General features: G+C 40.1%; 2 protein-coding genes and 1 long non-coding RNA gene across 6 annotated transcripts; 1 reads left to right on the top strand and 2 right to left on the bottom strand.

The window, feature by feature from the left end:
• Positions 1–438: 438 nt before the first annotated feature.
• On the bottom strand, positions 439–18,792 carry LOC146501263 (alpha-1-antitrypsin homolog). Of its 4 annotated transcripts, none has more exons than XM_085133906.1 (5): positions 18,228–18,515; positions 14,981–15,593; positions 14,543–14,813; positions 9,264–9,411; positions 8,742–9,166 (listed from the first exon to the last, which is right to left on the bottom strand). In XM_085133906.1, the coding sequence occupies exons 1-5, from the start codon at positions 18,498–18,500 to the stop codon at positions 8,975–8,977; spliced, it is 1,497 nt and encodes a 498-aa protein (XP_084990032.1). In that variant the 5' UTR covers positions 18,501–18,515; the 3' UTR covers positions 8,742–8,974. The 4 variants fall into 4 exon arrangements, with proteins under 4 accessions (XP_084990033.1, XP_084990032.1, XP_084990034.1 ...); XM_085133908.1 differs by lacking the exon at positions 18,228–18,515 and adding an exon at positions 18,766–18,792 and having other exon boundaries at positions 8,749–9,166; XM_085133909.1 differs by lacking the exon at positions 18,228–18,515 and adding an exon at positions 17,392–17,496 and having other exon boundaries at positions 8,750–9,166.
• Positions 17,522–23,284, top strand: LOC146501262 (uncharacterized). The gene is made up of 2 exons (XR_014869566.1): positions 17,522–17,635; positions 17,817–23,284. It is a non-coding gene; the product is annotated as an uncharacterized LOC146501262 (long non-coding RNA).
• Positions 21,713–23,815, bottom strand: LOC146501261 (alpha-1-antitrypsin homolog). Its single transcript, XM_085133914.1, has 5 exons — positions 23,796–23,815; positions 23,008–23,630; positions 22,578–22,848; positions 22,352–22,499; positions 21,713–22,263 (listed from the first exon to the last, which is right to left on the bottom strand). Exons 2-5 carry the CDS (start codon positions 23,618–23,620, stop codon positions 22,075–22,077), a joined length of 1,221 nt encoding a protein of 406 aa, XP_084990040.1. The 5' UTR covers positions 23,621–23,630; positions 23,796–23,815; the 3' UTR covers positions 21,713–22,074.

Genomic DNA, 23,815 nt, shown 5'->3' with positions numbered 1-23,815 from the left:
CCAGTCTGGTGCAGGTCTACAATTCTTTTCCTGGTGTCCTTCGAAAGCTCTTTGGTCTTGGCCATGGCGGAGTTTGGAGTCTGACTGGTTGAGGCTGTGGACAGGTGTCTTTTATACAGATGATGAGGTCAAACAGGTGCCATTCATACAGGTAACGAGTGGGGGACACAAAAGCTTCTTACAGAAGACGTTACAGGTCTGTGAGAGCCAGGGATTTTCCTTGTTTGAGGTGACCAAATACTTATTTTTCACCCTGATTTACGAATAAATTCTTTACAAATCCTACCATGTGAATTCATGGATTTTTTTTTCACATTCTGTCTCTCACAGTTGAAGTGTACCTCTGGTGCAAATTACTGACCTCTGTCATCATTTTAAGTGGGGGAACTTGCACAATCGGTGGCTGACTAAATACTTTTTTGCCCCACTGTACCTCTGAGAAACGCTCCTTCTCTCTTTTTATACCCAATCGTATTACTGACCTGCTGCCAATTAACCTTTTAAACCTACGATAATTAATTAGATTTGCAAATCATTGCATTCTGATATTATTACTATTTAGACACAGACATTTAATCCCACATTATATTAGATATTAGAGAATAATCCCACACTGGGAAAATCCACGTTACAGTAGTTCACGGGTCAGGAAGGAAAGGTGAATTAGTTGTTGTCCACTTGTCTTGGGCGGCTCTGCTTTAGTGTCTCTATGAAATAGTTGAAAATAGCTGCCTGCCTGATATAGAGAACAACATTGGTATTCTTGATACAGAGCACTGGGCTGCTGGGACACGCTGGGTCCTGATATTGCATGTACTGCAGATAAGAATAGTTAGACACGTACCACTCACCTAAATGTTATTGCAAACCAAGCTCTGTCTCCATGGCAAAAGCACTCCTGGTGGCAGTGGCCTTTCCCTTTTTCATCAACAGCATGCACTCTAATATATATACAACAAAAACTCAAGGCAGCTCCAGGGATGTCAGTGTGATCGAGCATCATTGGCAGAGGACGTCTGACGTGCAGAGACGCCGCTCGGCGGCCCACAGGTCCAAACTGGATGTGCCGCTGTCCTCGTGCAAAGCGGCTCGTGGGTCACACATCCACGTCTTTCGTCTGTGTTTGGGAGGACATGTGAGCAAACAAAGTTTTTTCCCTTTTTTAGATCACAGCAGTGTCTTTCCTGAGTGGCCTACATGTGCTGAGCTTTGGTGTGTTATTAAGCATGATGACTAGAGCCTGACAACAGCCAGTTCTCTCATCAGTCTGTCAGTGTCACTGCAAACAGACATGCGTTCCTTCCTCCTGTTGCATTACAAGAAACGAGCTGCTGTGTGAGAGCGGCGCACTGAAATAACTGCCATTAGGACCCACACACTCTAACCCCGATGGCGAATGCATTATTGATGGCCACTTCACAATGTGTCGAATCATATCTTGATTTGCATGCGTATCACACATTTGATCTTCAAGCAGGAATAACAACCAAAGCAGAGAGATCTGAGAGATTCTCAGCGCTAGAAGAGGGAGAGACATGGAGCTCAACACTAATGAAGACGTCTTTCTGCTGAGGTTCAGAAATGATGTTGGGCTTGTGATGTTTTCCACAGCGAATGTGTTTGTGCTACAGAGCAGACTTTGCCTGTTTAATAGCAAAGGATGCTTTGCAGTGAGCGTGTACTACTTCCCTGACTTTGTTTTTCAAACCTAAAATGAAATATCTGCAAAAACCAGTGTTTAGCAGTGAGGACACCTACACCTTTGTAAATGCACAAAAGCCATCTGTTACGTCCGCAGCAATACTGGCGGTCTTGTAGCCAGAGCACATGGAAGCACAAGCTGTGGGAGTGGTAGTAAGCCTCTTAGCGTTTGCCAACACTGTTGTGTTGTACATTGTACAATTAGTGCAGATAATTTCATTCATGGTTTAGTCTTCTGTCTACAGGAGCTTTCTTGGAGCCTGCCAGGAGGATTTACTCTGATCTATGGGTCTGTCTGGGATTCTACCTGAGTGTGACAAACTATTAATGCACACCCGAATGTAGTTCTTAGAGACATTGGTCAAAATAAAATAGAGTAAAACATACAGTGAAAAACCAGAACACAAATCACATACACACTAAGAGCAATTCGCCTGTTTAACCATTTATGTCAGAGAGCAGAGCGTGGCGTCTTCAGTCACAATTATCTTGAGTTTGTCTGGTCCGGCTTCCTCACGTTACCCTCCAATAATTCTTCGACATTTCTCACCAGAGATGGGTGCGTTACTGTAATCCGATTACTTTTTTCAGGTAACGAGTAAAGTAAGGGATTACTATTGCAAAAACGGTAATTAGATTATCGTTACTTTCCCGTAGGAACACTGCGTTACTAAAACTGTTTTTTTTTTGCGAGAATGTCTCATGACAGTGACGTAAGCGAGTGCGACGTTCGTGACAACAGCTGTGTGCAGATCAACAATGGATCATATATCGAGTGCAGAGAGAGTATGAGCGTGCAGCGTTTAAAGCGTGGAAGTACTGACCTTACTTTGAGTTTGATTCCATAAAAAGTGACAAAAACATTAGTGTCCGTTGTGCGTGGGAAGAAAACTTCTTTTTACAGCGAAGAAAACCCCTAAACTTCCGAGCAAACACCGAGTAGCTACGACGTAATGGGAAACTCACAGAGAAACTCGCGGATTCTTCCACTGACCGCTGCACACCTGCACCAGGGTAAACCTCCGCCTACCCCACTCCTGCTTTACAGGTGAAAATAGAGCAACAGGACCGCTAGTCTTTGACTTTATTTATTTTCTGCTGTGTTTTACTTGCATCTATTTGAAAGACTGAGTGTAAACACACAAAATATTTTATTTTATGTGCTGGAATGTGCAGAAAATAGGTTTAAATGTTAAACTAATTTCTTCCAGTCAGAGAATGTTGCAGATAATTAAATGTTTAGTTGATGCATAAAGTTAAAAGATTAAAACTAATAAAACAAGTTTTAAAAAGAGGCTTTTCCATTTGATTACATTTTGTATGATGATTATGTAGAAAAAGTAGAATTGGGCTGAAAGATCTATCACTTTATCACCTATTCAGGTTGTAAATCGTGTTTTTAAAAAGTAACTAAGTAACTAAGTAATTAATTACTTTTGAAATAAGTAATCAGTAAAGTAACTGGATTACTTTTGGGGGGAAGTAATCAGTAATTAGTTACTGATTACTTTTTTCAAGTAACTTGACCAACACTGTTTCTCACACCTGAGTTTTTTTCCCAGTTCTGTTGGAGAAAAACATGAAAGTGTTCAGAAAGTCTAGTTTTGGACTTTTGTTCCACATCTGTTAAAGTGTATAAAGGTTAACACCGTTATAACAAGGTGTCACAGATTTGCGTACACAGCTCTCAGATTCAGTGGGCTTTAAAAAAACCTTGGTTTTCCTCATCCAGAAAATCTTTCGTACTTTAGCGTTACCATTGTAATAACCTAAAATACCAACATCGTTTTCTCATTTATCTGGACTGTAAACAGGCTTTTATGCTTCTACAATCTCACTGAGCACGTAACCAAAATGAAACATAAACCTTTAAACTGAGGACACCCGTCTCTACCCGACCAACCCAGTTACCCGAGCATTTGTATTCCACCGGTTTCTTTACAGTTCAACATACTAATTAATCCTGTTTGCTGTTTTGACGAGCAGATGGGATTATTGCGTTTCCAGTCACACTCTGATCAACTTATCCAAAGAGGCTACACACACTCAAACGTGTCCGGCTAAGTGTGCAGTGTTTGCCTGTCCCAGTGGGAAGGAACTTCTATGAATTTCCACTCCTGGAAATTAGTCGTAGTTTTACTATCTGTGTGCACACTCGCATAGGCCACAGAGATTTCAAGAATTTATGTGAAGTCCTGATCAAACTTAAACTGGTGGACTGCTCGTATTGGGACTTTCTGCCCAGTCAGCGCTTTGATTGGGAAACATCCTGCCCACTTTCTTTACAGCAGCGATTGTGTGTCAGCGCCAACAAGAGAGACAAAGTGTATGTGTACTCAATGTGTAAACACTCTGCTTTTCCACTGACGGGTCAAAGAGCAAAGGGCTGTTTGAGGCCGATGGCCGTGGGGGGCACGTACTGTCCCATCCAAATCTGTTACAACCCTTTGAAATCTCTGGGATTTAGTCACCAGTTAATTCCCAAAGGTTTTAATCTAATCTGCTAACCTGCCATTTCTTTATTTGTTAGTTGATTTATTTAAAAAAAATGCCGGAATGATGCTTCCATGAGTTTAATTCATAAACAACATGTTTTATTTCATGTTCTATATTTTATATATATATTATATATATATATATAAAATATATATATTTATAATATATCTTTATTATGTAACTAGTTTTTTCATTTTATCATTTTTAAATGTTTTGGTGTTTTTAACTTGTATTGATATGCATCAGTTTTATTTATTTATCTCTTTATTTTCAAATAGCTGTACAGCACTTTGTTTGAAAGCGCTTTATAAGATTTCTGAGCGATCGTGGCTCAAGAGTTGGGTGTTCGTCTTGTAATCGGAAGGTTGCCGGTTCGAGCCCCGGCTCGGTTGTTGTGTCCTTGGGCAAGACACTTCACCTACCGCCTACTGGTGTTGGCCAGAGGGGCTGATGGCGCGATATGGCAGCCTCGCCTCTGTGAGTCTGCCCCAGGGCAGCTGTGGCTTCAACCGTAGCTGCCTCCACCAGTGTGTGAATGTGAGAGTGAATGAATAGTGGAATTGTAAAGCGCTTTGAGGGGTCCTGAAAAGCGCTATATAAATGCAATCCATTATTATAAATAAAGTTATTATTATTACTAACTAAAACAAAGTGTTCTTAACAGTAATTTAGTCAAATATTAAAATGCTTCTGTGAAGACTGATAGCCGTTACAAATATTTCTATAATGTAAATAGTGTTTTCAACCGTGATCCTCAGAATGACATCATTACAGTAGCATCCTCTCACAAGCAGGTGCTGTTATATAACTGTCAGGTTGGTGATATTGCCCATGAACAGTAGCTCCCAGCAGAGTTTTCAAAAATGAAAGCCAAGGAGGGCCCGTCATTCCTGACTGATGGTGGAAGGCTGAGCCGAGCTTTCGAGATGGGCAGTCTGGGGCTATTTTCTAACTCCGCTGTTAGTCTCTTTTAGTGTCTTAGAGTCCAGCAAAGGTAAAGGAGTGGGAATGTTCTAGCACTATTCCCTAATAAGAATTAAAAAAGAAAGTCAGCATGAGAAGCAGACTGGTGCACGCTCTTTTTATGGGGTTTTTGGGGTAGCTGTAGATCAGAAGTTAGAGCAGGTCCTCATCGGATACTAATCAGACGTTTGGTGATTGATCCCCGGCTGCTCCAGTCAGCAAATATCCTTTGGGAAAGATACTAACCCACAGTTGCTCTCTGATGCATCCAGAATCGTGAATGTTAGATAGAAAGCTCTTAAGCATAGAAGGTTGGGCGTGTATGGATGGGTTAATAATAGATGCTGTATATAAATACAGTGATGGTCAAGTTAAAAAAAAAAAAAAAGTAATTAGATAACCTTTCAATAAACCTGCCAGTCCAATTTTTTGCAAAATCCTTCATATAAAATATAATCAAATGAAAAACTCTTTTAAAAATGCTCGTTTGTCATTGTGTCATCAGACACTCTCACAAAATCATAACCGTATGTTTGGATAATATGGGGATTCTTGTTTGTCATCTATGTTGTCAACACTTGCACGACGTGGACATACAAGTTAATCTCATTTCTAAACTACTTTTACCATTTCTCTCACATTTCAAAATAATATCAGGGAAAGATGGAAGGTCAACATGACACCAAAATGAGTCTTTAACTTGTTTTAACAGGTTTCATTAAAAACGGCCAAACTGTTAACTCAGAGTTCATTTGATTGTAGATTTGGGGTTAATGTCCACCTGAGCAGTTCCCCTTCCTTTTTTAACCTTGAACAGCCTGAAACATGAAATAACTACAAGAATATTCACATTTCTTTAAAACGTAAATGTTTATTGAACCTTCTGACAGTTTTTTTTAAAAAGAGAGTGCAATTAAATATCAGTTTTTACATATGGATCTTGATTTTTCATATTTTTGCTACATTTGTTCCTTAAAAATGTGCAACTTATTCAGATTCATTCATAAGTGGACGAGAGATGAGAATATTCGGAATATTTATTAGAATCTGTTGAAATGCTACTCGGCTAATGTCTGCGAGCGGGTTCGATAATAACCTTCTCCCATTGGAGGGAGAATTAAACGGAGATTTTCCTGTGACCCCCAAACTGAGCAAGTGGCTTCTGTAAATCCCAGAGTGTCTTTGTAAGTCTGGGATTTAGTAACTAGTTTTCTTGCCCTATGAGCCACATCTGTGCTGCAGTGGTTTGTATCGTATCTATCTAATAGACTCCAGTTTGCGCATGTAAATGGAGAGTCCTCTTCACACACTGAGGTTAATTATGGAGTTCCACAGGGTTCAGTGCTAGGACCAATTCTGTTTACATTATACATGCTTCCCTTAGGCAGCATCATTAGAAGACATAGCATACATTTACACTGCTATGCTGATGACACCCAGCTCTATCTGTCCATGAAGCCAGATAACACACACCAATGAGTTAAACTGCAGGAATGTCTTAAAGACATAAAGACTTGGATGGCCGCTAACTTTCTGCTTCTTAATTCAGACCAAACTGAGGTTATTGTACTCGGCCCTGAAAATCTTAGAAATATGGTATCTAACCAGATTCTTACTCTGGATGGCATTACCTTGGCCTCCAGTAACACTGTGAGCAACCTTGGAGTCATTTTTGACCAGGACATAAACAAATATGTAAGACTGCGTTCTTCCTTCTCTCACCCCAACCAATCACAGCAGATGGCTCCGCCCCTCCCTGAGCCTGGTTCTGTCGGAGGGTTCTTCCTGTTAAAAGGGAGTTTTTCCTTCCCACTGTCGCCAAAGTGCTGCTCATAGGGGGTCATATGATTGTTGGGTTTTTCTCTGTATCTATGAAGCGCCTTGAGGCAACTTTTGTTGTGATTTGGTGCTATATAAATAAAATTGAATTGATTAGAATTGAATCTTAGTAGAATACAGTGGGGCAAAAAAGTATTTAGTCAGCCACCGATTGTGCAAGTTCCCCCACTTAAAATGATGACAGAGGTCAGTAATTTGCACCAGAGGTACACTTCAACTGTGAGAGACAGAATGTGAAAAAAAAATCCATGAATTCACATGGTAGGATTTGTAAAGAATTTATTCGTAAATCAGGGTGGAAAATAAGTATTTGGTCACCTCAAACAAGGAAAATCCCTGGCTCTCACAGACCTGTAACGTCTTCTGTAAGAAGCTTTTCTGTCCCCCACTCGTTACCTGTATGAATGGCACCTGTTTGACCTCATCATCTGTATAAAAGACACCTGTCCACAGCCTCAACCAGTCAGACTCCAAACTCCGCCATGGCCAAGACCAAAGAGCTTTCGAAGGACACCAGGAAAAGAATTGTAGACCTGCACCAGACTGGGAAGAGTGAATCTACAATAGGCAAGCAGCTTGGTGTGAAAAAATCAACTGTGGGAGCAATCATCAGAAAATGGAAGACATACAAGACCACTGATAATCTCCCTCGATCTGGGGCTCCACGCAAGATCTCATCCCGTGGGGTCAAAATGATCATGAGAACGGTGAGCAAAGATCCCAGAACCACACGGGGGGACCTGGTGAATGACCTGCAGAGAGCTGGGACCAAAGTAACAAAGGTCACCATCAGTAACACACTACAACGGCAGGGAATCAAATCCCGCAGTGCCAGACGTGTTCCGCTGCTGAAGCCAGTGCATGTCCAGGCCCGTCTGAAGTTTGCCAGAGAGCACATGGATGATACAGCAGAGGATTGGGAGAATGTCATGTGGTCAGATGAAACCAAAGTAGAACTTTTTGGTATAAACTCAACTCGTCGTGTTTGGAGGAAGAAGGATACTGAGTTGCATCCCAAGAACACCATACCTACTGTGAAGCATGGGGGTGGAAACATCATGCTATGGGGCTGTTTTTCTGCCAAGGGGACAGGACGACTGATCCGTGTTAAGGACAGAATGAATGGGGCCAAGTATCGTGAGATTTTGAGCCAAAACCTCCTTCCATCAGTGAGAACTTTGAAGATGAAACGAGGCTGGGTCTTCCAACATGACAATGATCCAAAACACACCGCCCGGGCAACAAAGGAGTGGCTCCGTAAGAAGCATTTGAAAGTCCTGGAGTGGCCTAGCCAGTCTCCAGACCTCAACCCCATAGAAAATCTGTGGCGGGAGTTGAAAGTCCGTGTTGCTCGGCGACAGCCCCAAAACATCACTGCTCTTGAGAAGATCTGCATGGAGGAATGGGCCAAAATACCAGCTACTGTGTGTGCAAACCTGGTAAAGACCTATAGTAAACGTTTGACCTCTGTTATTGCCAACAAAGGTTATGTTACAAAGTATTGAGTTGTATTTTTGTTATTGACCAAATACTTATTTTCCACCCTGATTTACGAATAAATTCTTTACAAATCCTACCATGTGAATTCATGGATTTTTTTTTCACATTCTGTCTCTCACAGTTGAAGTGTACCTCTGGTGCAAATTACTGACCTCTGTCATCATTTTAAGTGGGGGAACTTGCACAATCGGTGGCTGACTAAATACTTTTTTGCCCCACTGTATCTCAGAAACAAACCACAGCAAATTTCTCATTTATTTAGTATCAACATTTGTAGTTAAATCTATGGTAGTCTTAAGATTTCTTCTTTTTTACCTGAGCAAAATGTCCTCAATATTACTTTTGTAAACCACATAAATTAGTGTGTGCAGACTGACAAATATTTGTTTAGTGTGAGCGCTCAGTCTTTTATATCATGAAAGGATCCTTATGATGACAACTGTGATCAAACGTATCATCTCACAACTGTGTGCCGTTATGAAGCTGTTGGTTTGTTGATCCTGCCCATGAAGAGGATGCTTCCAGTCGAGTTTTCTAAAATGAAAACTAAGAAGGGCCTGTCAATTCTGACGGGTGTTGGTGTAGTCAGTGGGATCCATTCAGAAATAGTGATGGCTGCTGCCTCTGTTCCCATCTCGGTGACACTGATCGTGGCCTTATGGGATGCCTGTGGGAAAAAATAAGAAAGCGGGCAGATCAAAGCTAAGAGTAGGCATGCTGTAGTCCTGTTCCCTAAAAACAAGTAAAAAGGAAACTTCGCCCACCTTTGATACTTTAAGTGGAAACTTGTTTGACACAGCAGAGAAATCAGCGATGTTTTCAAAAGCACTTGTGATGCCCATTTCTTGCAATATATTCCTCAAGGAGGCATTAGTGGCAATGGAAAATTTTGGCATATAAAGTTCCACATACCTGAGAAACAGAGAAACCATAATTATACCGTTAAACTGCTGGTGGTTCCATCTTATTCTAACTGGCTCAGCTCAGTCTTCACTGCAACAGTCTGGAACAACACCCGCATTCCTGATGCCACGCCAATCCACCAGTGCCGCTTACACACCACCTTCACATCACTCATGAGCAGTGTTGGTCAAGTTACTTGAAAACAGTAATCAGTAACTAATTACTGATTACTTCCCCCCAAAAGTAATCCCGTTACTTTACTGATTACTTATTTTCAAAAGTAATTAATTTCTTAGTTACTTAGTTACTTAGTTACTTTTTAAAAACACGATTTACAACCTGAATAGGTGATAAAGTGATAGATCTTTCAGCCCAATTCTACTTTTTCTACATAATCCATCATACAAAATGTAATCAAATGGAAAAGTCTCTTTTTAAAACTTTTTTTATTAGTTTTAATCTTTTAACTTTATGCATCAAGCAAAAATTTAATTATCTGCAACATTCTCTGACTTGAAGAAATTAGTTTAACATTTAAACCTATTTTCTGCACATTCCAGCACATAAAATAAAATATTTTTTGTGTGTTTACACTCAGTCTTTCAAATAGATGCAAGTAAAACACAGCAGAAAATAAATAAAGTCAAAGACTAGCGGTCCTGTATGGAACGCCAGGACTGCCATAATGAATTAATTAAATACACCATTAAATAATTAATTAAATGTGTCAATAATTAATTAAAATGGGAAATAATTAATTAAATAAATAGTTATGACACATGTAATTAATTAATTATTGACACATTTAATTAATTATTTATGTATTTCACATTTTAATTAATTATTGACATATTTAATTAATTATTGACACATTTAATTAATTATTTATTGACACATTTAATTAATTATTTATGTATTTCACATTTTAATTAATTATTGACACATTTAATTAATTATTTAATGATATATTTATTTATTTCATTTTGGCAGTCCTGGCGCCTGGCTCTCATCATGAAATAATTTTATCTGTCAACCTCACCCATCAAACGCAGGGGGCGGGGTTAACGCAGCCCATGCAGCTTCTCTAACATTTGATTGGTTGCCGTGCAAAGTAAGTCAAAACAGGTCGATCCTAGATAATCGATTGCTTGTGTAGACTTGGGGCAGCCAGGTATCCCAGAGTGCATTTCAAATCACAGGCAGCAATGTTGGTGGTGTAGTTTTAAAATAGCCCGTTTTTCTGTCACCAACTACACTTTTAACAGTGTTTTAGCTGCGAATGTCGCGCTGTAATCTTCACGTCGGGTCAGGTTGTCAACATAGAACATGTTTGTGCTCAGATGTTTTCAGAGATTTCAGTAGCTCTGCTAACAGTCAGCATGCAGAGTGCACCGAGGGGGTTACGTTAACCGGTTTGTTTACATATTCCACTCTCCGTGTTCCACGTGTTGCATTCGCAGATTCTCATTTTCACCGAACGATCGTCTCTTTCCGCCTGGTCTTGTGTCTCTGTGCTTCTGTAACATAAAGAACGAGCTGACATTTTTCTCACGAAACCAGCGATCAGCTCAACAGGCCCTCAGTTTACCTGCATGCATCCTCCTCCTCACCTGTCAGCTGTTTAACACCTGCTGCTAATTCAAGAAACACGCCCACGTTACCTGGTGATAGTCACAGTTTAACTGGGCAGCCGGTGCTCGATATTACGCAACGTCAGCACATTTTTCTGCACAAGATAAGTAAATATAGTTTTTCCCGAGCGCAGAGCTGCTGGAGCTTGTTTCCCAACAGAGCACTTTATAGGCGAACCCACTTTATCCGTGGCTGATGTCCTATCAGCGGCTGACGTCCAATCACCGGCACAGCGTTGAAACCTCACCTGAGTTTTAGCTCTCAGTGTTAAACGCTGGACTTAATTCACTCAGGTTCTGTCTGTCGGGTCACGTTTACTTCGCTGTTTTATTTACAACTGAGCAAATCGGTTTGGCTGAGGTTAAAGTTACGTTTCAGAACTGCACAGTTTTACAGACGTTTAATGGTTCACTGGCACATGTGTTAGACTGAACCATTCGCTTTTCTTTATCTGGTGTGTTTTGGATTTAACAGTAAATTTTGAGATTAAACTGACTTTTAAAATGTTTTTATACAAAGAGGAAAGAGAAGGCGCATTTCCACCGAGAGGAGCAGAGTTTCCAACTACATGTTCATAATGCAGACTGCAACCTGGACAGAAATATTATATCATCTGTTTTTTAATAGGTTTTCTAGGCACCAGCGATCTGTTAGAATTTTTAGAGTTTACTTAACTAAAAATAAATGAGGTTAACATATAATTTGTGTGATTTTTTTTTTTCTCTCTCTCTCTCTTTTTATTCATTTATTTATTTTTTTGCTTTTTCGGTCATGTTATGTTTAACTGTCAAAGGTTTGTTACAAACTATGAAACACGTGGTGCAGACTTCTGGATGTTAGAAGAAAACTAATACTGCTAATAAGGCAGGAAGGTGTCCTTTAAAACTAAACATGTTAGTAGGACTTTACATCATAGTTTATGAAATAGCACGTGTATTTCAGTAATAGCTACTGATTTCAGTGTAGTGGTGAACAGTCACACAGCTCACGTGGGTGTTATCTGTGATACTCCTTAACTATAATTTATCCAAGTTAACTTCAGTTAACTCTGAGCGGCTGGATCGACGGCGGTCAGACAACAATTTTACATGTATGATCTTAAAACAGGACACAGCCATTATCTGTCCTGGCCTCATATCAAATGTGAACGCAGACTGAGTCTATGTTTGACGTTTGCTTTATATCTAATCTTCCTCTCAAACATTTAAACAGTCTGCAGCTGAGGGAACACAAACTCAAATTGTCTGAACAGGGTTGCTCGTTTCTTGCGTTCATTTGGTGATTTATTAAATGTATAACTGTTATTCTAATCTGCTGCTGAGTCTCTTACGCTGATGAAAATGCAGAAAACACAGATCACGAACACCTGTTCAACCAATCGCTTTCATTCCGCTTTGACAAACTGACGGTTCATCTCTGTTACAGTGTTGCGTTAGACTGCTATATTTGTGTGTTCTTTATGCTGTAGATTTTCACGTCTCTGGAATAGTTTGAGTTCTCAAGAGTAGTATTAAGGATACTTTTCTGTAAAATCATATTGATATGACCCGTGAATTATTCGTAGATGACAGTTAGATTAGTCAGCTGGGAAACTCTGTGTTACCTCAGAGAGCTGAAGATATCGTGGATATGCTGACCTCGCTCTGTGGTGTACAGGTCCATTTACCCTCATGATTAATATTCACAATAAAAATATTAGCCGAACATCATGAAGTCTGTATGTGTGTCATAGTTTCGAACAACCTTTGTACAGTTAAAGCAGTTACTACATGAGGAAACACCAACGTTATCTCTTTTATGCGTTTATACACAAGTCACGCTGATTACTGAACAAAAACCCAAAGATCAGCTGTTAATCGAATTTATTTGCTCTCTCTCCTCCTTAAACATGTTTTTAATGTTAGTTATAATTCAGAATTGGCAACTGAAACACGTAGGACACATAAGAACATCAGGAAATAAAACCCTGATAAATATAACCTCAGTAAAAGAAGTCCGTGTCAGCGGGGGTTATTACAGCTGTGTACCGGGGCCTGCGCTTTGTCGGTGGTAATAACAGCTCGATTGCTCGCGAGGCGAGCGGGTCTATCCACGCTTTGCCGTGAGACTGGGCAGACATCTCCGAAATCATCGAAGCACTTTTGCAAAGAGGCTGTATCTTGAGAAACCGACCAGACACATGAAGATTAAACCACTACATTCTCAGCTAAAAAAATATTAAAACGGTATTTGGTGACACACACAAACAGGGTTTTTTAAAGTTCAGTTCTGTTAGTTTCCACATGCTGGTTGTTGTGTGCTAAAAACAATGGCCACCAGGCCAAAGCAATGGTTTTGAGTCGATCAGCGTTAACCCCGCCCCCTGAGTTTGATGGGTGAGGTTGACAGATAAAATTATTTCATGATGAGAGCCAGGCGCCAGGACTGCCAAAATGAAATAAATAAATATATCATAAATAATTAATTAAATGTGTCAATAATTAATTAAAATGTGAAATACATAAATAATTAATTAAATGTGTCAATAAATAATTAATTAAATGTGTCAATAATTAATTAAATGTGTCAATAATTAATTAAAATGTGAAATACATAAATAATTAATTAAATGTGTCAATAATTAATTAATTACATGTGTCATAACTATTTATTTAATTAATTATTTCCCATTTTAATTAATTATTGACACATTTAATTAATTATTTAATGGTGTATTTAATTAATTCATTATGGCAGTCCTGGCGTCCTGTTGCTCTATTTTCACCTGTAAAGCAGGAGTGGGGCAGGCGGAGGGTTACCCTGGTGCAGGATGCCGCAGCGGTCAGTGGAAGAATCCGCGAGTTTCTCTGTGAGTTTCCCATTACGTCATTGCGCACTCGGAGCTTGTTTAGGGTTTTTTTTCGCTGTAAAAAGAAGTTTTCTTCCCACGCACAACGGACACTAATGTTTTTGTCACTTTTTATGGAATCAAACTCAAAGTAAGGTCAGTACTTCCACGCTTTAAACGCTGCACGCTCATACTCTCTCTGCACTCGATATATGATCCATTGTTGATCTGCACACAGCTGTTGTCACGAACGTCGCACTCGCTTACGTCACTGTCATGAGACATTCTCGCAAAAAATCACGGTTTTAGTAACGCAGTAACGCAGCGTTCCTACAGGAAAGTAACGGTAATCTAATTACTGTTTTTGCAATAGTAATCTGTTACTTTACTCGTTACATGAAAAAAGTAATCAGATTACAGTAACGCATTACAAGTAAATAAAATTATTGTATTGCATAGCCAGGATGACGACCGTTAACGGAGAGAAGTGTACAGCCTTCCAATGGTCACAAATAAGCTCTACACTTTTAGTGCATTGCACGTCCATCTGATTCTCAGTGTAAATAAACTTTGGGTCTCGTAATAGCAAAGCTAAAAGCAGTTTTATGAGACACAGAAATGGGTAACACACTTCATCTACTACCAAGACAGAATAATCAGACATAATGCAATAAGTCTTACGTCACAGATGCTGAGTTTTGCCAGCTTCTTATATGGTCCTTGTTGATGTTTTCCTCCACACTCCTCATCCAGCCTTCATCAGGAAGGGCAATCATCATGGAGGTGTGACTCTTGTATGGCAGCAAGATGATGCTGGTGTGGTTCACTCTGTCCTCAAAGATGTGGTAGTATCCCGTCCTCATCATCATGTCAACCTGAACTTTGGTCCTGCTGTCAACATGGAAGTCCGCCTTATGTGTCATTTCACTATTAAATGGTTTCTTCCAGTATCCTGCACGACACAGTGGAGAGTGGTGATGACAATATTGGGATGTGTCGGCATAAATCATACTTGTTGAAAGTATATTTCAATCATCAGCTGACCTTTTTTATTTAAATATATGTGATATTCATGTTTGTCTATTGTAGCCTAACAACAGACTTGATCAGGCTGCTTACCTTTAAAATAGACATAGTTAATGAGCATCATCATCGTTTCAGGGTCAACATCGTTCACCATGTCTTTGATCTTGTCCTGTGTTTTATTGGCGATGTGTCTGTTGATTTTATCTGCAGCCTCAGCAGGGTTAGTAAAGTTGATTTGCAAGACCTCACCAGAGTAATGCTGCTTGACATCATTCAGAAACTTCTCCAGGGGACTGAAACCTGAGTGCACTGCAATGGTATTGCCAACATCCAGCTTTTGGTTCTCCTGGCTTTGTCCAAGCACGTGGAAAAGATGTTGGTAGGCTTCATTGACCTGAGTCTGGTTTAAGGTGCTGTAGCCCAGGCTGGAGAACAGCTGGCTGTGGGTTTCACTACGGGACCCAGTAGACAGTACGGACAGGGCAGTGGAGATGCCCAGTGGTGAGAAGAAAATGTTGTTTCCAGCAGCAGTCCTCGCATTCAGACGTTTGTAGAAGGCAATGGCAAAGTCAGCATTAGGAGCAGAGAGCTTGTGGCAGCTCATATGGTCTTCAGAACCACGGTTGTGGTGGAGATGGTGGTCTGCCGAGGCTACAGCGAGCAACAGTGCAATGAGTGCACAGCTACAGAAATGCATCTTTAGAGTCTGTGGATTGGAAATCAAAGAAGTCATACAAAATGAGTTCCAAAAACTGGTTCACCCGAAAGACAAAACCCCAAAACACAAACTTAACAATGTGATGTTTGCTGTACAGCAGCGAGGAATGCTCAGACCTCTACATCGGAGAGACCAAACAGCCACTTCACAAGCGCATGGCACAACACAGAAGAGCCACCTCCACAGGACAACACTCAGCTGTCCATCTGCATCTAAAGGTCAAAGGTCACTCTTTGAGGACGCCAATTTTCACATTTTGGACAGAGAGGACAGATGGTTTGAAAGAGGAGTGAAAGAAGCATCTATGTCCACTGTGAGCGACCATCTTTGAACAGAGGCGGTGGTTTACGACACCAACTCTCTGCCATCTATAATCCAGTTTTGAGATCCTTCCCAGACGCCTTAACGCCCACTCACATCCTGGGCCATTTGACCTCAGGACATCACATAAGGTGGGGCCAGGTTTCACAATGAGCTCACCTGAAACTCTGGCTGATTGGGACCCACACCCAGTTTCATACCTTGGCTCACATGATTAGAGGATCATCAGGGGTCCTTTTGTCCCTCTGTGGGGGGAAACTCCCACTAGGTTTAAATCTGGGACTCTCCACCATTTGACCTTAGAACTGAAGAAGCTTCTCGGATGAAGGTGAAACGTCTTCAAGTAACTTAAAGAAGTCCAGACGCTTTTCTTTGCAAGCTCCTTTGACTACGATGACCTGGATGACTGAGAACCTTCACAGACATTTCCTGTTAATCTACTGTCAGCTTACATTACTGTGACTCAATGAATCATTCAAACATTATTTGCCAATACAGTAGCTTACAGTTGTACTATGATGGCCACACTCCCCTCGAAATACGCAAAATATCTGCACCTACAGTCAAAGAGGCAGAAAAATATAGCGGTACACCTTGAGAAAACTTGGTTGCGCTCTATTACAGCAGTAATGTTGCAATAGTGGGTGGAAACAAGGTAAACATATGGAAATAGCAAGTTACTATCACTTTATTAACAATGTAATATTCAAGTAATAAGCAAGTAACATCCTGCACCAGCAATGGTGTCAGCTGCAAGTAGGTAGCAGGCGGCCACAGCGCAAAACCACAAAATAATAGCATAGTAATGTTTTGGTAAGACTTTTAAAACCTGCTGCCAGTAGAACAGAAACATCAGGGAAACTTTTCTATACTTCAAAGTCGTAGCAGTTTCAGCATTTTGCAGTCCTGGTTGTTTTTGATTACACAGAAATTAATTCACTTTTTTCTAAGTAATCATCAGACTTTATGAATTTTGCTTGAATGCGTTATTAACATAGAATTAAAGCTGTATTTGTCAGGCTGGATTCTCTGCACAGAAAATACAAAACTTCCACATAACAGGAAACCAAAAATTAACAAAGACAAATGCTGGAGATAAAAGCATAAAATCAATTCCGATATTACAATGTTGTAATCCGATCCTGAAATGTTGGAATATCTACAATGATTAATTATTTATTTTGAGGTTTAAATCCTTTTAATGTTAGGAAACTCTAATGTACAGAACTTGATATTTCCATATCTTCCCCTTCTCGTTTCTGCCGTATTGCCGCACTGTCACCTGTTACTGAAAACTTTATCAAAACGTTCAGTGTGTCGGTGTCTCTGCCACAGTAGATGTTTGACTTGTACATACGGATAAAAACAAAGAGCAGAATGAACTGAAATTTTGAGAACACCTCATAACACCATATAAAATACAAAGAATGAAAGAAGCAGTCAATTAATGGAGGCTTATGCTTACCATTAACATCTTATTTAGTGCAGTTTCCAGAAACTCTGTTTTTTGTTTTCAGCAAGATTAAAGAAAGTTCGCTGACATTTCTGTTAAAGATTAACACAGATCAGGATTCTCTTTACAGAACGTTTGGATTGATTCATTTGACTTTGTTCATACAACAAGACTTGCTCAACAGCACAGGTCAATAACTCGGAGTGAATAAACGAAAACAACTGTTCGAAAAAACTGAAGACAGCAGAAATACACGGTACCTTCTTTTCAACAATTATGTTTTAACTGAACTTGCAAATCAAGCAACAGACAGCAAAACTTATCTTTAAGTTAAGTGTTAAACAACACTTAGAAAATATACACAACACATGCAGTATTATTAACCATGTTGTGTTTGGGGTGAAAATGAACAGAAGATAACTTGACTTTATTTCCAGACCATGGACACTTTGTGGAAACAAGAACCTGATGGGCAGCAGCAGTTGACCCAGAACCCTATACTCCCACAGTATACCCCACAAGTGCCCCTGGGCAATCCCGTCTTATGTCTACAAAACACAAAAGAGGTGAGTAAAGATGCACTCGAAGCCCTAAGCATCCTGCTTCTACTGCAGGGTAAATGTAAGTATTTAATCTAGCCTTAACATGAGTAATCAGAGAGTTCAAATCCTTCTAAAGATTTTTACATTTGATGTGACCTTGACCCAATTTTCTCCAAAATTCAATGTAAATGAAATGTGTTTGAGCTGCTGTTATCTACCATCACACAAAATCTAAAAACTGTGAATGCTACCTGCCAACAAACAGACAGACAGGCAAACAAATGGAACTGATTACATACTTCTTACCTTCTTATTATTGTTAGCTTTATCAAAAAGGTAAGTTTTTAGCCTAATCTCAAATCCAAATCCAAACTGGAAGCTGGTTCCACAGAAGAGGAACCTGAAAGCTGAAGGTTCTACTTTTAAATACCCCTGGAACCACATGTGAGGAGAAATGTGCTCCTTCCTCCTAGTCTCTGTTAGTACTCTCGTGGCAGCATTTTGGATGAAATGAAAGGCTTTTAGGATAACCTGATAATAATGAATTACAACGATCCAGCCGGGAAGTAATAAATGCATGAACTAGTTTTTCAGCATCACTATGATACAGAACGTTTCTCATATTTATGGACATTGTGGAAAGCACAAAAACATCTCTACATATCTGTTGAATGAGCACATTGAAGAACATATTCTGGTCAAAAATGATTTAAAGACTATATGAATACATCATACTCTTGTAATCCATCTACAGTACGTATCAACGTAAATGTACTCGGGCACTCAAAGTTAATCATAGCGGTGTTTCTGTTGTATGGCAGCACGATGATGCTAGCGTGGTTACCTGCATCCTCATAGAAGTGGTAGTAATCCGTCCTCATCATGTCAACCTGAACTTTGGTACTGCCGTCAACGTGGAAGTCGTCCTTATGTGTCCATTCTCTAATAAATGGTTTCCCCAGTTTCCTGCACGACACAGTGGAGCGTCGTGTTGACAATATTGGGATTTTTCAGCCTTAGTGCTGTCAGCATTAATCTGTGAGTGTAGGTCAACACGGATGTATTTCAGCTTCCTCAACACAGCAGAGATTTAGCTCTAAAAGATATTTGAGGGATTTGAAAGTGTCTCTCCCACAGCAGATGTACAACTGTGAGTTGACTCATGAGCATCACTAAAATAATAAAGTTATATGTCTGTTATTGACAGAATAGAAATAGATATTTAAAGGTGAAGGCACTTCAACTTGTAGCGATTTTTTATGCACTGGTAAATAGTAACCAGTAGTTCAGCTGTGTTGCAACATTGTATACAATATAACTGATGATACCAACGAAGGAAGCAGACAATGAATGCTGAGTAATGTCATGTCTGTTAAAACCACGTGATTACAACGTAACAATCATCTTTAAATCTCTTAACTGTCATTTACTTCTTACATTTAAGTACTTAAAACGTAGAACTAATAGAGACTGATGCTTACCACTAACATCTTCTGCAGTGACGTTTCCAGAAACTCTTGTTATATTTAAGCAAGCTTAAAGGCAGTCAGCTGACAGTTTACAGATTAACAAAGATCAGCCTTCTCTCTTCTGATTCTATTGACTTTGTTTATACAACCTAACTTGCTCAACAGGACATGGAAATAACTCCGGGTGAGTCAGGGTGTTTTTGGTAAAAACAAAAAATCAGAATCACGCAAACATACAAGCCTGGAGACGTCCTGGCAAAATACTCAAGATGGCAGAAATCTGGAGCCATTTAAAAAAGTGGGAAATCTGTCAATTCAAATGACTTCCAGCTTAAATCATTTCTGGAAAATAGACAAGGCGGCTTCTTTTTAACGATCATGATTAACTGGGAAGAGAAATCATACTGAGACCAGACAGCAAGACTGACCTTGGTATTAATATTCATTTAAAGCTAAAGGAGTTAAACAGCACACACACTATCAGCTGTTTTGTCAGGTGGATAATAATGTATTAGGCAAGTATTAATGCAAGAGTTCAGATGACATAACCTATCATGCTTATTTAAAACTAACCTTTATGTTATTTGTTATTTGACTGGTTGGTTGTGTCATTGAACAAACTTAATCACCTCCCGACCGACTAAAGATCCCAGTTTTATCAGTACAGGCCTGACAGAAGTAAACATATGCAAAGGTGAAAAGAAGACAAGCGATGCTGCTGTAGTTGCTCAAAAAAGATTGCAACTTACCAATGAACTGATGTTGTCCTAGGCAAAATTACTTAGACATACTTTATATATACTTAATAGGGATGGGGGAAAAATGGATACTGTGTAGCATGGTGATATTTTGTTTGCTAATAATGTATGGATACAGGGACGGCAGAAATCGATATTTTGTTACAAAAAGGTTTTTGTGCTCTGACTTCAGAGCATGTTGATCCTTTTTCTGAGCAAGAATCCTGACATTCCTTCACTGTCCAAATGTGTTTAACTTGTTTATGGCAGCAATAAACATGACAGTTTACTTATTTTAATTTAAGACATGTTTTATTTTAATTAAGTTTAAAACTTTTTTATTTAATGTAAAATTACATTTTGTTTTAATTTACTTTCAAATTCTTCAGTTGCTGAAGGGGCTGCATAGTTTTCATAAACTGCATAGTTCAGAATAGCTATAATTGTACCAGATGGTTGATTCAGTTAAGTTGGACTAGACTGTAATACAAACCGTTCAGTTTGTCAACAATCAAACTGAAATGAGAGAAAGACTGAGTGTGAGACTTTGATATTAGAGAAAATGAATATTGATAAAGTTTACCTTTATGTACAGAATCTGAATATCGCAAAATATTTTAAAAAATTGCAATAATATCGTATCGTGCGTTAAGTATTGTGATAATATTGTATCGTGGGATGTGTGGTGATTCCCACCTCTAATACTTAAGTACATAATTTTTTGACTTGGGCGCCTGCCCCCCAGAATATCTGTGCATGACTCTGTACCTATACTAATGATCCCTTGTTGTGGGTCTCCTGCAGTGCTCAGGTCCTGCTGTACTATATACATGTTTCTGTAGATGTGTCCATGTTGACGTGATTATATATGATAATTAATTAAAGGAATTTAAGGAATATATGTGTGTGTGTGTGTGTGTGTGTGTGTGTGTGTGTGTGTGTTACTGTTGCAATCCTAAAATGATACAGATGTCAGAAACTTTGCAAATGTTACAAATGGGTATTTTTAGCCTGTTGCTAGGTGGTTGCCAGGCAACATGACAAGTTTGTTTCCTCAACACTTGATGTTCACACCATATTTCATGGAATAGTCTGTTTTTATTTTGAAGAGTTAGATTTAGATTTAACTGTAAATAATATAAATCTGTTTGATAAAATCATGTAATAATAATAATAAAGTAATATCTTCTTTTTCTTTCATATATAAATATTTAGAAAACGCAGCATGTGGGTGTGTGCGAACAGCCTGGTGTCAGGTGTGAACGAGTTCCCGGGCCTTACTGAACATGTTCAGGTGAGGATGAGGACTGACTCTGATCTTTGATGATGACTCACCAGGCAAAAAAATCCCCCAATTAATCTCAAGCTTAAGTCCAAAATTACAGCGGCAGCTTCTATGGATCCTCGGGTGACTGATGACATGAAGTCTCTTGAGCTCCATCAGCAGGTCAGAGTGAGATCATATTTTTAATTCTGCCTAAGATCAACTGTAAATAACAGATAAGAGCCTTACAGCAATGACACTGACTTCATTATAGAACAATAAAGATCACTGGACTGAAACAAATGAAATAATATAACATGGCTGTGTTCATGGAAAGTTTTTATTTCACTTTATGTTGAACCAAATTCAAAACACAATCGGCCGCACAACAGCTGATGTGCTGTGTTCGTAGAGGCTTCTTTGACTTGTTTTCATGACCTGTGTCTACATGTTCAGACATCTTTGCCTCTGGCCAAGTTCAGTTTTTAGTAATAAATGTTTGATGCTGACAGACGGATTCATTTCTGTTATGTGATGACAGATGTGATGTCATATTCATCACACTATTGGCGTTCTTATTATTACGGCGGCACCTCCGCAACATTTTAAGATCCCGAGGTAAAGATAACCCCCGGAGCTACTGCTGCAGTGTGAACAACAAATGTGGCGCACTAAGGGCATCCTTAGGCTGTGGGGTTGTTGATCTTGCCCATGAAGAGGATGCTCTTTGTTGAATGCTCAATGATGAAGAGCAGGAAGGGTCTGTTGAGGGTTATGGCTTGGGGCAGACTCATCGGCATGATCTCGACAGTGGTGGCAGCAGCAGCCTCCGTTCCTGTTTCATCCACGCTGAGCACCGCCTGGTGAGACACCTGTTGGAGGAACCAGGACACGAGAGCCAAGGTCACATTTGAGTCCATGAAGTGGACAAAACAATGAAGTCACATTCAGGGATCCTACCTTTGAGACTTTGAGCCGGACCTCATCAGACATGCCAGAAAAATCAGCTTCGTCTCCAAAAGCGTCCGTTATTCCACTTTCTTTCAGCGTGTCATCCAGGCGGGCTTCGGCAGAGATGGAAAACTTTGGCATGCCAAGATTCACGTTACTGAGAAACAAACACAAGAGACAAACACCAGTGAAATATACGCAACCACAAACAGCCACTTACGAGGTGCTCTCTTACGTCCTGAAGAAGGAATCGTGCCAGCGCTTGATTTGATCTTTGCTGATGGCAGCCTCCACCTGATTCATTTTGTCTTCATCGGGGAAAACAATCATCATGGAGGTGTTGCCCTTGTACGGCAGCATTAAAACGGTGGCGCTGTTCCCGTCGTCTCTGTAGAAGTCGTAGCGCCCCGTCCTCCTCATCATGTCCACCTCAACTGTGGTGCTTCCGTCCACATAGAATTCCTCTTTGCGTGTTATGTTACCGTTGAAAGGTTTCTCCCACTGTCCTGTAACGGGTCACATCAAGTCGATATTGATAGTGGGTACTTATTTGAAATCGTTGCATCCTTCAGACTTGTTCGTTTCGTGTATTTGTGCTAATCTCTATCTGTGAAAACCTTGAACCTGAGAACAAACACTGTCTGTTCTGTCTGCATGTGTCTTACCTCTGAAGTAGACGTAGTTGATGAGGACCATTGCCATTTCAGTGTCCAAGTCCTTCACCATGTCTTTGATCTTGTCGTTGGTTTTGCTGGCAATGAGTTTGTTGATTTCAGCTGCAGCCTCTTCAGGTTTGGTAAAGTCAACCTGAAAGATTTCCCCTGAGTAGTACTGCTTGATGTCGTTTAAAAACTGCTCCAGAGGACTGAAGCCGGAGCGCACCGCAGCAGCGTTGCCAACATCCAGCTTTTGGTTCTCCTGGCTTTGTCCAAGCATGTGAAAGAGATGCTTGTAGGCTTCGTTGACCTGAGTCTGGTTTAAGGTGCTGTAGCCCAGGCTGGAGAACAGCTGGCTGTGGGTTTCACCGCGGGCCCCAGTAGACAGCAGGGACAGGGCAGTGGAGATGCCCAGTGGCGAGAAGAAGATGTTGTTTCCAGCAGCAGTCCTCGCATTCAGACTTTTGTAGAGGACAACAGCAAAGTCAGCATTAGGAGCAGAGAGCTTGTGGCAGCTCTCGTGCTCCTCGTTGCTCTGCGCCGGGCTGTGGTGGTGGTGGTCGGCCAAGGCTACGGCCAGGAGCAGCGCAGCGAGCGCACAACTAGCAAAGAGACCACGCATCTTTAGAGCACTGTCAAGAGAAAAACAAGCATTTAAAATGTAAAACAAAGATGACACTTCCAGGGATAACAGTGGGAATGAATTAGGACACAATCAGAGCAGGATCTGGACCAAACATAATGTTTAACTTTCCTGAAATCCATTCAGTGGTTGGCTAATAAAGCAATGTTCTTACCTTTAAAGTCCTCTCTGCTG

This window comes from Neolamprologus multifasciatus, chromosome 15 (assembly GCF_963576455.1).
Source record: "Neolamprologus multifasciatus chromosome 15, fNeoMul1.2, whole genome shotgun sequence".
In the NCBI taxonomy this organism is placed as follows: domain Eukaryota; kingdom Metazoa; phylum Chordata; class Actinopteri; order Cichliformes; family Cichlidae; genus Neolamprologus; species Neolamprologus multifasciatus.
This window is presented reverse-complemented; position numbering and strand designations above follow the sequence as displayed.

What these genes read in the sequence shown, in the direction of transcription:
- LOC146501261 (XM_085133914.1), bottom strand. Translation starts at nt 23,620, where the DNA reads ATGCGTGGTCTCTTTGCTAGTTGTGCGCTCGCTGCGCTGCTCCTGGCC. An exon ending in CACGATTCCTTCTTCAGGAC is followed by an intron (nt 22,500 to 22,577) that starts GTAAGAGAGCAC and finishes TTTGTTTCTCAG; the next exon opens with TAACGTGAATCTTGGCATGC. An exon ending in TCCGGCTCAAAGTCTCAAAG is followed by an intron (nt 22,264 to 22,351) that starts GTAGGATCCCTG and finishes TTCCTCCAACAG; the next exon opens with GTGTCTCACCAGGCGGTGCT.
- LOC146501263 (XM_085133906.1), bottom strand. Translation starts at nt 18,500, where the DNA reads ATGCATTTATTACTTCCCGGCTGGATCGTTGTAATTCATTATTATCAG. An exon ending in TAACTATGTCTATTTTAAAG is followed by an intron (nt 14,814 to 14,980) that starts GTAAGCAGCCTG and finishes TGTGTCGTGCAG; the next exon opens with GATACTGGAAGAAACCATTT. An exon ending in TTCCACTTAAAGTATCAAAG is followed by an intron (nt 9,167 to 9,263) that starts GTGGGCGAAGTT and finishes TTTTTCCCACAG; the next exon opens with GCATCCCATAAGGCCACGAT.